Raw genomic sequence first — 12,455 nt, 5'->3', positions numbered from 1 at the left:
ATGTTAGATGGCGCCACATACAACTCTATTATAGATTTGTATTGTGGCGCCATCTAACATGTTCACTGACTTGGATGAGTATGTCTATGTAAGCTGGCGAGCTTTTCGGATATCGGAGTAATCTAATGTCAGTCTTTTTGTTCTTTCAGCTGAGATGGCCGGTGTCGAGGCGAAACGGGCGAAGATTGAACCTGAGTCCAGAACGTGCATCCTGTGCAGCAAGAAGTCGCCACTCTCTGAACTAAGCAAGGCAGCGGGCAACAGTTCTTGGAAGACATTGTGTGACGCAGCCGCAGTTAGAAACTTTTATCCAATTCTAAAGCTAGTCCAAGAAGGCGCAGTTGAACTTCCTAATATTCCAATATTATACCATAGGGCTTGTAGATCAGACTTCACTCACAAAAACCACCTAGCTACTTTGACCAATGCAGCTAGAAGTTCTTCAGTTGATACTGGCGATGCGGTGCGACGGCGATCATCACGGGAAGAGACAGGATCAACTTCAACGGTCTACGATGATAAATGCATTTTTTGCCAGCGTGCTTCAAAATTCATAAAAGGCAGTCGTACCCGTGAAACAGTTGTCTTGGCTGTTGAACTTCGAGCAGATAAGACAATAAGAGATGCTGCGACAGCTCGCAACGATGAGAGAGTTTTGGCATTGACTACACGAGATATGGTTGCAGCTGAGGCTCACTACCACTTCTCCTGCTATAGAAACTACACACGGCCCCAAAAACCTCAAGTAGAAACTGACATTGAAGATAATATCGAGAAAAAAGAAATGATACGATGTATATTCAATTTCATTCGCACTGACTTGTTCTTGAACCCGAGGATTGTTCCAATAGTTGATGTTGCAACAGATATCCTGTCTTCAGATACATTTTCAGTTGATGTTCGTGACTCCATCAAGAAGAATCTGCAGCGCACATTACAAAGAGAGTTTGGAGAATCGCTCATCTTCTTCAATGTGAAACACCGTGTATACTTGATGCCCGATAATCTGACAAAGCGAGAGATTGCTGCAGAGTGCGTAAACCTGAAAGCAGAAGTGAAAGCATTTGAACGAACGGACGGTGAAAGTAACATTGTGCGTGCAGCTACTTCACTGCGACACCAGATCAAAGATGCTCATTACAATGAACGTTGGCCGCCTCAGCCAGCAGAACTCACTTCAGATTACGTGAAGATACCAGATTCTCTTCGTGTATTTCTGCATACTTTGATTTGCGGGAGTGGGGGTAGCTCTGCGCGTGCCGACACACTGGTATGGTCGATGGCTCAAGATATCATCAATGCTGTACACCGGGGTACCATCAGAACATCGAAGCATGTCCTACTTCCGTGGGTCATGAAAACGCTCACCGGTAATACAGAGGTCATCAGAATATTGAATCGACTCGGGCACGGATGTTCGTACACAGTTCTGGAAGAAATCGAGACAGCGCTATGCATAGACAAATTAGCAAGTGTGGAGAAAGATACAGTACCACTTCCGTCACATGTGCACCCTTCGGTCCCGACTGTATTAGCATTCGATAACATCGACAGGCTAGAGGAATCGCTGAGTGGTGGCGGAACATCGCATCGCGTCAACGGTATCATCGTCCAACCGAAGTCGCAGTCGTGTTTGCCGCCCCAACCTCCATCGGCAGTATCCAAAGCAGATAAGAAGCGATCTATCCCATCATCCAGCGATTTAGTTCCAATATACAGCGGTGGGAAACGAGAGGGCCCACCTGCAATCAAGCCTGCAGATCTTTCTGACACTCTTGCAGGCGCAACATCCCTTGCGCAGCGCCGAAATCACGTATGGATTATGACTCGCATGCTGGAACCATGCGACCAGACAATCAGTTCGTGGACTGGTTTCAACATCATGACTAGAGATCGTGTTCAGGTGACGGAAGATGTAGTTGGCTACCTGCCGACTATAAACGCGCCTGCCACAGATATGGCAACAGTGCAAGAAATCCTCAGAGAAGCTCTGAACATCATGTCATCACTTCAGCTTGAGCGTATACCGGTGGTGCTAGACCAGGCACTATTTGCTAAGGCGACCGAAATAGCATGGAAAGATGTCGATCGATATGGAAGAATCGTGCTCATGATGGGGAACTTCCATACCATCTGTAACTTCATGTCGAGCATTGGGAAAATGTTTGGAGATGCAGGCCTTCGGGATGTAGCTGTTGAGTCAGGAGTAATCGCTGAAGGTTCCATCAACAGGGTTCTGGAAGGCAAGCAATACAACCGTGCTGTGCGACTCCACAAGTTGATGTACGAGGCACTAATGCGCATCATTTGGAAGGGCTTCCAGGTGTGGATAGAAAGCAATCATCCTGACAAGGAACCCCAGATTCGAAGCACTGACCTCAAAATTCGCAGCATCAAGGAGGATGTTTGCCACGAGACTCTCGCTGCTGCTCTCGATGATGATTCATGTGTACAGAGCTTTGACATGTTCGCGAAATACCTACATTTTCTGCGAACCAAACATGGAGACCTGGCTCGCTTCTGGATGATGTATATTGATATGGTAGAGACCCTGCTGGGGTTGATTCATGCGGATAGAGAAGGCGACTGGATGCTTCACTTGGCTTGTGTCAGAAGAGTGATCCCTTGGTGTTTCGCAATGAACAAGGTGAACTATGCTAGATATCTACCAGTGTACTATGCACAGATGACGCAACTCCACGAAACATGCCCCGAGTTGTACAGGCATTTCAATCAAGGCTACTTCTCCGTACAGCTTAGACCAGGGAATCCATTTGCCAGAATCGCTGTTGATCAGACAACAGAAGAAACAGTAAACAAAGATACGCAAACAGCTGGAGGAACACGAGGTTTTAGTCTTCGACAAGGGGCTGTGTCACGATACTATCTAACTGCAGAAAATCGGGCTACTGCACTGAGGCAACTACGAGAAACTATCCTTGTGAATGGCAGCGACACATCTCACGCCAAGCACCCTGACTTGTCTACTTCTCGCATCAAACGTGATGAGTCTGGCGTCACAGCTATCTGTGATCTACTGGAAAATGACTGGACCAATCCATTCGCCGATGATCCGTCATGTCTTCTCAGTATATCTACCGGAGCGGCTGCGAGGGAGGACGTTTCTAATGACCTACTCAACACCCTGCAAAAGGGGGAAGCGGCGTATCAAAGCTTCCAGAAACGTCTTGAAGAGGGAACAGGCTTTCATGACACATTGAACAAGCTAAACTTGAAGACCTTTGGTAAGATCAAGCAGAAAGTTGTGAAGGGCACAAACAAGGAGATCGTCCTGAGAGCTGACAGACAACTGTTTGCCACCATGATACTCATCGCCAAGACAAGGAACCTCGACATGCAACTTGTCCTTTGTCACCCACTAGGGCCGTTACCATGGTCTTTGGCAAACGTTGATGGGTCAATGAAAAAAACGAACAAAGCTGCACTTGCGAAACACATGGAAGGTCTTGTGGAACCAGCCGAGAACGTTGACAAGCGAAGTGCAACAATAATTGATGCGATGGCTCTCATACAAAAGATGCATGGCGAGAACGACACGTTCGAAGAACTATCTGACCGCATCCTTGCTGCAGCGCTTCACGCTGGTCAAGGCAGTGAGCGCATCGATGTTGTCTTTGACACATACACAGAAGAATCCATCAAAGCAGCTGAGCGTGTGAACCGCGGTTCAAATGAAGGCATCAGTTTCAGCGAGATCAGACCCGCACACAAAATCATGAACTGGCGGCGTCTCCTTGCTTGCAGCCAGACAAAGGAGAAACTGGTTGTGTTTCTGGCGGAGTCGTGGAAACATGAAACAAATCGCGAAAAGCTAGGCAACAGAACACTGTATGTCACCTGTGGTGAAAAATGTCTGGTACTGATCCGCGATAGGTGGAAGTTGGTGCAAGCACTCGAATGTAGCCACGAGGAAGCAGACACGCGTATGTTTCTCCACGCAAAGCACGCCGCTACCCACTACAAGACGATCATCTTAGTGGCAGATGACACCGACGTTCTGATCATCAGTCTTCATCTCAGCAGAACCATCGATAGTCAGCTCTTCATCAGACGAGGAACAAAGGTTCGAGTCAGAATGATCGACGCTGGAAAGTTGGCTGCGGTATTGGGGTCTGGAGTTTGCAGTGCATTGCCAGGGCTTCATGCATGGAGCGGGTGTGACACTGTGAGTGCTCTGGCTAGCCAAGGAAAGATAAAGGCTTTGAAGCTTGTGCAAGCGAATGAGCTGTATCTTCAAGCATTCACAGATCTGGGATCTTCGTGGAATGTACCAACAGACGTCTTCAATAGCATTCAGGCCTTCACGTGTCAGCTGTACGCCAAGAACACGAAGATCGTCGGTGTTAATTCGCTCCGTTATCACATGTTCTGTGCAAAGAAGGGCCAGATCGAATCTGGACAATTGCCGCCTTGTGAAGACTCCTTGATGCAGCATACGCTTAGGGCCAACTATCAGGCGGCTATCTGGCGACGCAGCCTTGAAAACCTACCAGACGTCCCAACACCATCAGCAGGACATGGTTGGGAACTCGATGATGGCGGTTCGCTCACAATCCGATGGATGGCGGGTCTACCAGCTCCAGATGTCGTCTTGAATCTCATCTCATGCACATGCAGAAGGACGTGTCGACCGTCAGATTGCTCCTGCATACTGAATGGGTTGAAGTGCACTGTTGTGTGTAAGCTGCAGGGATGCTCCAACATGGTGCAGGATGATGCTATCGTGGCTCAGGATGCCAATGACTCTGATGGCGACTCTGATGATTAACTTTGTGTGCACTGTATATTGTATAGCATATGTTGTTCTCTATTATAATGCAGGCCAAATTGCCTGAAAATCTTTATAGACAGATAAACGGTTTAGCAAAATGTATAATTTGGAAGATCATACCGGTGTTATTTGACTAAAACATGACATGTTCAATGATACCTCCGCTTGCTTATTAGGAATATACATCGTATGGTGTTAAAATCAGCTCCATACGTCTTTCCAAACTCTAGTAATGAATAATTAATATAATTGGCGGCCATTTTGAAATCCAAGATGGCCACCAAAGTGCAGATTTCCTATGTAACAATTTCCGCCTGCTTATTAGATATCGTATGGTGTTAAAATCCTCTCCGTACGACATTCCTAACTTGCGTTATCGTCAGAATAGATAATGCCAGCGGCGGCCTAAGTCATTTTATGCCTCTTTACATTTATTTGTTGTAAACTCGTGGTGGATGATATGTTTTAGTTTTTGAGTTATTTTTATAGACAGATAAACGGTGTAGCACAATGCATAATTTGGAAAATCATACCAGTGTTGTTTCACTAAAAAAAAGTACAAGTCTAATAATAAAATATTGAAAAATATATGATTTTTTTTCGATAATTGATTTTTATAATAATTAATCTAAAACAAAATGCTTCATATTATTTTTTATTTAGACGGTACACATCGGACGTATATTTAGTCGTCAACCGCACATCGATAGCTAGTATAGAAGTCCAGATACACGTGCAACAATGTACCCCACCAAATGGGCATTTTCGAGCTGGGTGGTTTCAAAGATGGCGTCCATCCGGGCACTAAGCTACCGTTCTCAGATGTCCATCACACCTTTTCTGACACTTGAGACATTGGTCTAATGGAAAATCATAATGAGAATTACTCCCCCCGCCGGAGCATTACTTTTGGTCTGGCTCAAGGACTAACACACAAATGGAGAAAGCTAATGAAAATGAAAGAATAAGAAAGGAAAGCATGCAATACATTTCAAGACTATTACCTCTGTCACCAAAGGTCTGTCCGTCTGTTTGTTTGTTTGTGAACCAGATATCTCAAAAGGTTGTGGACGGATTCGGACGAAATTTGGCAAAGATGTAGCGTATGTGACAATGACAAAATGATTAGATTTTGGTGAAGATCCAGATTCGGATCCGGCTAGTATAATTTTTTAAGTGATTCTTCACTATTGGGAGATTGGGCCAAAAACAATACGTAGCAGGATATCTCAAAAACTTGAGGGCGGATGATTTTGATTAAATGTGATTCTATATTGTGATTTTTCTGGTCTACTCTGGGATACAAAACGTAAACTGTTCACCTGGCCAGAGATGCTCTCCACTGAGTGTCGTTCTAGTTTTCTATTCTGCAGCTTCTTTGCCAGATGTATTTTATCCCTAGACTGTTTGGGATATCATTTCTGCTCTCCTTTACAGAATGATAAACCAAGGCCAAAGAAGCCGATGACACACTGGCGTTCACATCTTTCCCTCAATCTCATGACTGACAACTTCCTGTTTGATGTGAAAGCTCTTCCCGGTGATGTCCTTCCTTACTTTAAAATGTGAGATAACATGCCATTTATATGTTGATAGTTAAGCTCGAACTCAGATATGCTTACTATTGAACAACGTTGCTAAACAAAAGTCAATGTAGTAAATTGTTGAAAAACCATAGACTTTCGTTAAATGGCATAGACTTTGTAATAGCTTGACTTTGTAAATACCATAGACTTTGTAATGAATTTTGGAGAAAAAAGAAATCAGCAAAATAATGAATAATTTTTTTTTGCAAATTACTTACTGCACATAAATATATTGATCTCAGATATTCTGTTTTAATCTGAGTTTGATGTAATAATTCTAAATGCTGAGCTATAAAAGTTTTCATGATCACTGTTTTGGATGTGTTGTATGTCGCATCTTAAAGGTTCACAGACACAGAAATTTTACGGCGTAGCCCATATAGGCAAAGCCGTATGGAACAGTGTTTGTCCGTCTCTATGTATGTATGTATGTCCCCTCAAATGTATACCAATCAGAGCTAAGGATCTGGTCACATGACACGGTGATGTAATTACATCTGACGTCATTACGGCGGCACGGTGGCTGACTCCACACACCGCCATTTTGATTTATATGCCGTTCATGCCGAACATATCGTCGAACCTGTCATATATCACAATCGCCATGCTCTAACTTTACGTTTTTCATTCAGTGTGAAACGCAAACAAACCGATTGTTAAAATGACCATGAAATATCGAAAGCATCGGCATTACGTCTGCTTCCAACAAAACGGTACGTACCCAACCCTTGTGGGTTATAATCTGGATTACAGTAGATCTTCCCTCAGTTCTGTAAGTAAAACTTACCTCACGGATGTCTGGATTCTTCCAAATTTCTTTGTTTAATGTTATGAACAGCATTAGCGACTGTTTAAAAAGCTAATCATATGTGTTTGTTGTTTATAATATTTTACAAGCCCAGCTACGCCGCTGTTAGACTTCCGTTCTTGTTTTTGATTATATTGATTTTAAAGCATAAACAAAGAACAATGTTTTTAAATCCAATTTTTTTTTGATGTGTTACAGTTAAAAAAGCAAACCTGTTGGATAACGTCTCTAAAAATAATGTTGGTCATGACCTCATCTGTGTGACGTAATTGATGGAAAGGTTGTCCCAACATGCAACAGATAATGGCCGCACAACTCCAAGTTCACTTTATCGCGAGTCTGCATGAAGAAGATTTTTCTGATCAAGAATCCTCTGATAGTCAAAATCATTATCAAAATCATTATGCTTCAAACAAAAGAAATTGCCAGATTTCCCACTAATGTTCAGTGTCAAACCAGATTTATTTTAACAGATAATATACTTGCACTCAGTTTGCTCATTAAAATGTGATTGGAAGACATTTGACAATATAGAAATGAGAGGTACTCGTCTGTCTGTTGTGCAGCGTTGCTTGCAAAGTTATGTTATCTCTTTCTGCATATGCCATCAGTGACGTGTTAAAATCGACCTATTGCAGCATTTCTTGGAAGCATTTGTTAGTTCGCCATTATCTAGTTGTAGAAGGCATTTGGCATATTTCTCGCCATGCCCATTATTGCCGTCGCGCTGTACTCATACAGTCACGTGAAAAAGTAAGTACACCCCATGTAAAGTTTTGACTTTTTCAACATATTTCAACATTCAGCTATTTGATCTTCATTTCAACAATATTGATAGATAAAGGTGATATAATATAACAAATATCATGAAACATTTACATTTTGTAGTCCTGGTGTTGGTGCTAGCGGTGTTGGGCTAGTTACTAGTTGGGCTAGGCTAATACCCTGGTGTTGGGCTAGCGGCTAGGGTGCCGGCTTAGGATCCTAGGATCCTGGGTTCGAATCCCGGTCGATCGCTGAATTAACGCCAGGGGGGTTGACTCAGCCTGTCATCCTTCCGAGGTCGGCTAATTGAGTACCAGTTCACTGGTAATTCCCTGCTTGTCGTAAAAGGCGACAAAAAGGGTTGGTGGCCGGAAGGGCATCCGGCCGTAAAACATTGCTTCAAAAAGGGGACCGAAAAACAACAACCACGGTCCCCGAAAAAGGCCAACCCCCGCTTTGCGGGGAAAAATGGCCTCTAAAAGGTGGTTTTATTTACATTTTGTAGTCCATTGTATAATTTAAATAATCATAAATGCAAATTTCACATGTGGAAAAAGTAAGTACACCCTTGGCTCTAATAGGTGGTATTGCCCCCTTTGGCAGAAACAACCTCAAGTAGGCGTTTCTTATAACTGTCTACCAGTCTCTGAAATCGACTGGGAGAAATTTTTGCCCACTCCTCCATGCAGAATTCTTTCAGCTGTGTGATGTTTGAGGGGTTTCTTGCATGCACAGCTCGTTTCAAATCCCCCCCACAACATCTCGATGGGATTTAGATCCAGGCTTTGACTTGGCCATTCCAGAACCCTCCATTTCTTTCCTTTCAGCCATTCCTTGGTGGATTTACTGGTATGTTTAGGGTCATTGTCATGTTGTAAGGTCCACCTTCAGTTGAGCTTCAACTTTCCGACAGATGGCCTCACATTATCCTCAAGCACCCTCTGGTATAATGAAGAATTCATAGTGGGTGGATTCTATGATGGTGAGCTGCCCATGCCCTGATGCAGCAAAGCTGCCCCAAACCATAATATTTCCACCACCATGCTTTACAGTTGGTATCAGGTTCTTGTGGTCAAATGCTGTCTTTGGTTTTCGCCAAACATGTCTTCTGGTACTGTGGCCAAATAGCTCTACCTTTGACTCATCTGTCCAGAGCACATTGTTCCAGAAGTGCTGGTCTTTGCCGAGATGTTCATTGGCAAACTTTAGTCTTGCCCTGATGTTTTTTCTGGACAGCAAAGGTTTCCTCCTGGCACACCTCCCATGTAGATCAAATTTGTGCAGCCTCTTTCTAATGTTAGACTCATGCACTTTGACATCAACAGTGGCAAGAGCTACCTGTAGGTCCCGTGGTGACATTCTGGGGTTCTTAGAGACTTCTTTCAGCATCTTGCCGTCTGCTCTCGGGCTGACCTTGCTGGGGCGGCCTGGTCTGAACAGGTTGGCAGTTGTTTGGAATCTTCTCCACTTGTAGATGATTTTCCAGACAGTCGAATGATTGATTTCAAATTGTTTGGAGATCTTTTTAAATCCCTTCCCAGACTCGTAGGCATCTATAACCTTCTTTCTGAAGGCCTCAGAGAGCTCTTTTGATCTAGGCATGGTGACGCCGCACACTTGAACAACAAAGAGCAAACCAAACTAAATGTCTGAGGTTTAAATAAGACAGGTTCCTCCAAGATCCTCTCTAACGATGTTCTAATCATTTGCACCTGAGCTGGTGCACCTGATTCTAATTTTAGGTATTTGAAGTAGTGATAAATGTAGGGGTGTACTTACTTTTTCCACATGCGAAATTTGCATTTATGTTAATTTAAATTATACAATGGACTACAAAATGTAAATGTTTCATGATATTTGTTATATTATATCACCTTTATCTATCAATATTGTTGAAATGAAGATCAAAAAGCTGTATGTTCAAATATGTTGAAAAAGTCAAAACTTTACATGGGGTGTACTTACTTTTTCACGTGACTGTATATTTTCGTGTAGCTCATAAATGTGGAAGTATTGCCATAGAACAGAGTGTTTAATGCATGCATCCATTATCTGTAACCTTTGAACCACGCTTCACTACTGGCAGGACTTATCGGAAGTTATTTTACTTGGCGAAAGTTACCGCCAAGTAAAAATTACCTTGCCTCCGAATGGTGGGTAAATCCATTCGGTAAAAGGCAGTTCCTCAAGCATATGGAAATGTGCCAAGGGTGCTTCATCCTACACAATGAGAGCTGCCTGATGGATAAGTGAAACAAACTCAGCTTGACAATCTCAGTTGGGCGAAAACCTTCATTTGCTATCTAAATTGCTCACTCCATTATTTGAGTGGTGTATTGGCAACAGACCACTGCCTCGATTTATTATACCAATTACTCAATCCTATATTTGGGCAGTGTATTGGCGGCAGGCCACTGCCTCGATCGCTCCCGAAAATATGAAATAATCCGGGTTACGTGCATGAAAGAAACATGGCCTCCCACAGCATATGTGTGTATATAATATGTCGTGGTTATATAGCTTGGATAGAATGCAAGTAAAGTGGCCTGCAGTGTGACGCCTGAAGTCTGAGGCCTATATACCTGAAGCCTGAGGCCGATCACTTTCCCAAGGGCTATGGCACTTGTCGGCTCCAATTTTTAGGTGTTTCATGATCCTTTTTAACAGTCGCTTTGTTTTACACTGCACTGAAAAGTTATAGGGCATGGCAATTGTGAATATGAGACTTCCGAAGATGTCTTTAGGCTTACCATAGCGTGAAAATGGTGCGGGTATGTTTTTTTCTGCTTAAAATTCTGGGTTGCATCAGGCCACATGTCCAGCCAATGGGTTTTCAATGGAAGGCTTCAGACACACGCAGGCAGCTTCATTACATTTTTAAGTTGCAGTGATACAGAATATTGATTTGTATTGCACTGCTGTCAAATAACAGACACAAAATTGTTAATGGATACACAGGAAGAAAGTTGGGTTGGTGCGGCCCACCACACTGCCAAAATGATTTTCTTTTGTAAGAAAATATTTTGTTAAAATAAGAAAAGTTTTCTTGAAACAATAGAACCATGAGAAAATCTTTCTAGCCACAAGATAATTTTCTCAAGGTTTTCTTGTTTCAAGAAAAGTGTTCTTATTTCTAGAAAATAATTTCTTGCTAAGAAAAATATTTTTCAGCAGTGTTTGGCAAGCAGTTTGAGAACCATTGCCTAAGATCTATGGGACTATGGGATCAAACAGACTGAAGAAGAGGCTTTCCACAAGTGGGAGAAGGTGAGCAGAGATGCTGGAAGTTTAACTGGGGCGTGGTTGCTGAAAGAAAGAGAGGTGGTGGAAAACAGACCACCAAACCCATCTGCAATGAGTCAGTGGCACCAGGTCGTGTGCTTCTGGTTCTGTACTTAACGGGATCAAATTTTAACGGACAGCTTCTGCTTGACTTTTGTTCTATGTTCTTTCATTTTACTTTTTCTGAGGATTTTTAATAATAATAATATTCTAGCACCATCTTACTATAATTCCACAAATGAATAATTCTTACTATAATTCCGTCCGTTCGAAGGTACCGCAAAAACGGCTCAACCGATCGCAACGATATTTTGGGTGGGTATTCCTGGGACCCCTGGGAGTAAAATCGGCTATATTGGTTTTCCAAGTTTTCCAATTTTCCAGTTTTTCCAAACACGATGGAATAATATTTACCGATATGAACAGTGATGTGGCTTATGTTGAAATTCTACAAATACTGTTTGTTCTACGTACCAGAAGAGAGTAGATAGACTCCTGACAAACTTCCTATATAAACGTGTGGCTCCAAAGTAACATGGCAGCGTGTGCAAAGTGACTGAGAAACAGGTGTAGCAGCCCCTTCCGTGTTACAGATTTGGCGTGCACTCTTCACACATAAACGTGCGACTGAGAAAGACGTTCAGTGGCCGCTTCCGTTTTTGCAGAATTCAATCTTTTTTTTAAATGGGCGCCCTGTACTGTTCTGATTTTGATGATTTGCGTGTGATATGATAAACGGATGTTTAAATGAATCGTTTAAAATAAAAAAAGCCTTCAATTTCTGATATTTTGCCTTTTCATTTGGGCTTCCCAATTGAAGCCCTGCCTATAGGGCGGGTACCGTTGCGAGTATTTGAAATGTGCATTTGGATAAATTGCAGGTGAGAGGTTGCATGCAAATAGTTGACGACACTCATTGTGCAATGTAGCTTCCTCGGTTTCTTTCTTCCTTTTTTTAGATCATGATTGATATTCCATGTTGATAAAAACTTTAGAAAATACCTTTTTGAGGAGAAATTTAAATGGTTTTGATGGCAGGCAAATGGCACTGCTCCCCACCCCCAGAATTGACGAATGTTGAAGCCATTGTTCCTCATTGCAGTCTTTTCTACCATTTGCAGATCTCCCATGGATCACAATCTATACCTTCCCATGTTATTTGTGGATCAGCTCAGCAACCGTGTGAAAGATCTCATTGTGAGGTTATTTATTGTACATCACT

The 12,455-nt window shown here is 42.8% G+C and overlaps 1 protein-coding gene across 2 annotated transcripts in view; it reads left to right on the top strand.

Moving 5' to 3' along the window:
• CLPTM1L (CLPTM1 like) overlaps positions 1 to 12,455 on the top strand; it is a 53,903-nt gene that overhangs the window by 9,616 nt on the left and 31,832 nt on the right. For both annotated transcript variants that reach the window (XM_068129233.2, XM_068129234.2), the window contains exons 4-5: positions 6,230 to 6,357; positions 12,355 to 12,430. In XM_068129233.2, coding sequence (XP_067985334.1) covers positions 6,230 to 6,357; positions 12,355 to 12,430 — 204 coding nt within the window. The remainder of the gene's footprint in view (positions 1 to 6,229; positions 6,358 to 12,354; positions 12,431 to 12,455) is intronic.

Source organism: Myxine glutinosa, chromosome 9, assembly GCF_964187855.1.
Source record: "Myxine glutinosa chromosome 9, kmMyxGlut1.1, whole genome shotgun sequence".
Lineage (NCBI taxonomy): Eukaryota > Metazoa > Chordata > Myxini > Myxiniformes > Myxinidae > Myxine > Myxine glutinosa.
The sequence above is the reverse complement of the archived record's forward strand: the minus strand, read 5'-3'. Positions and strand labels throughout refer to the sequence as shown.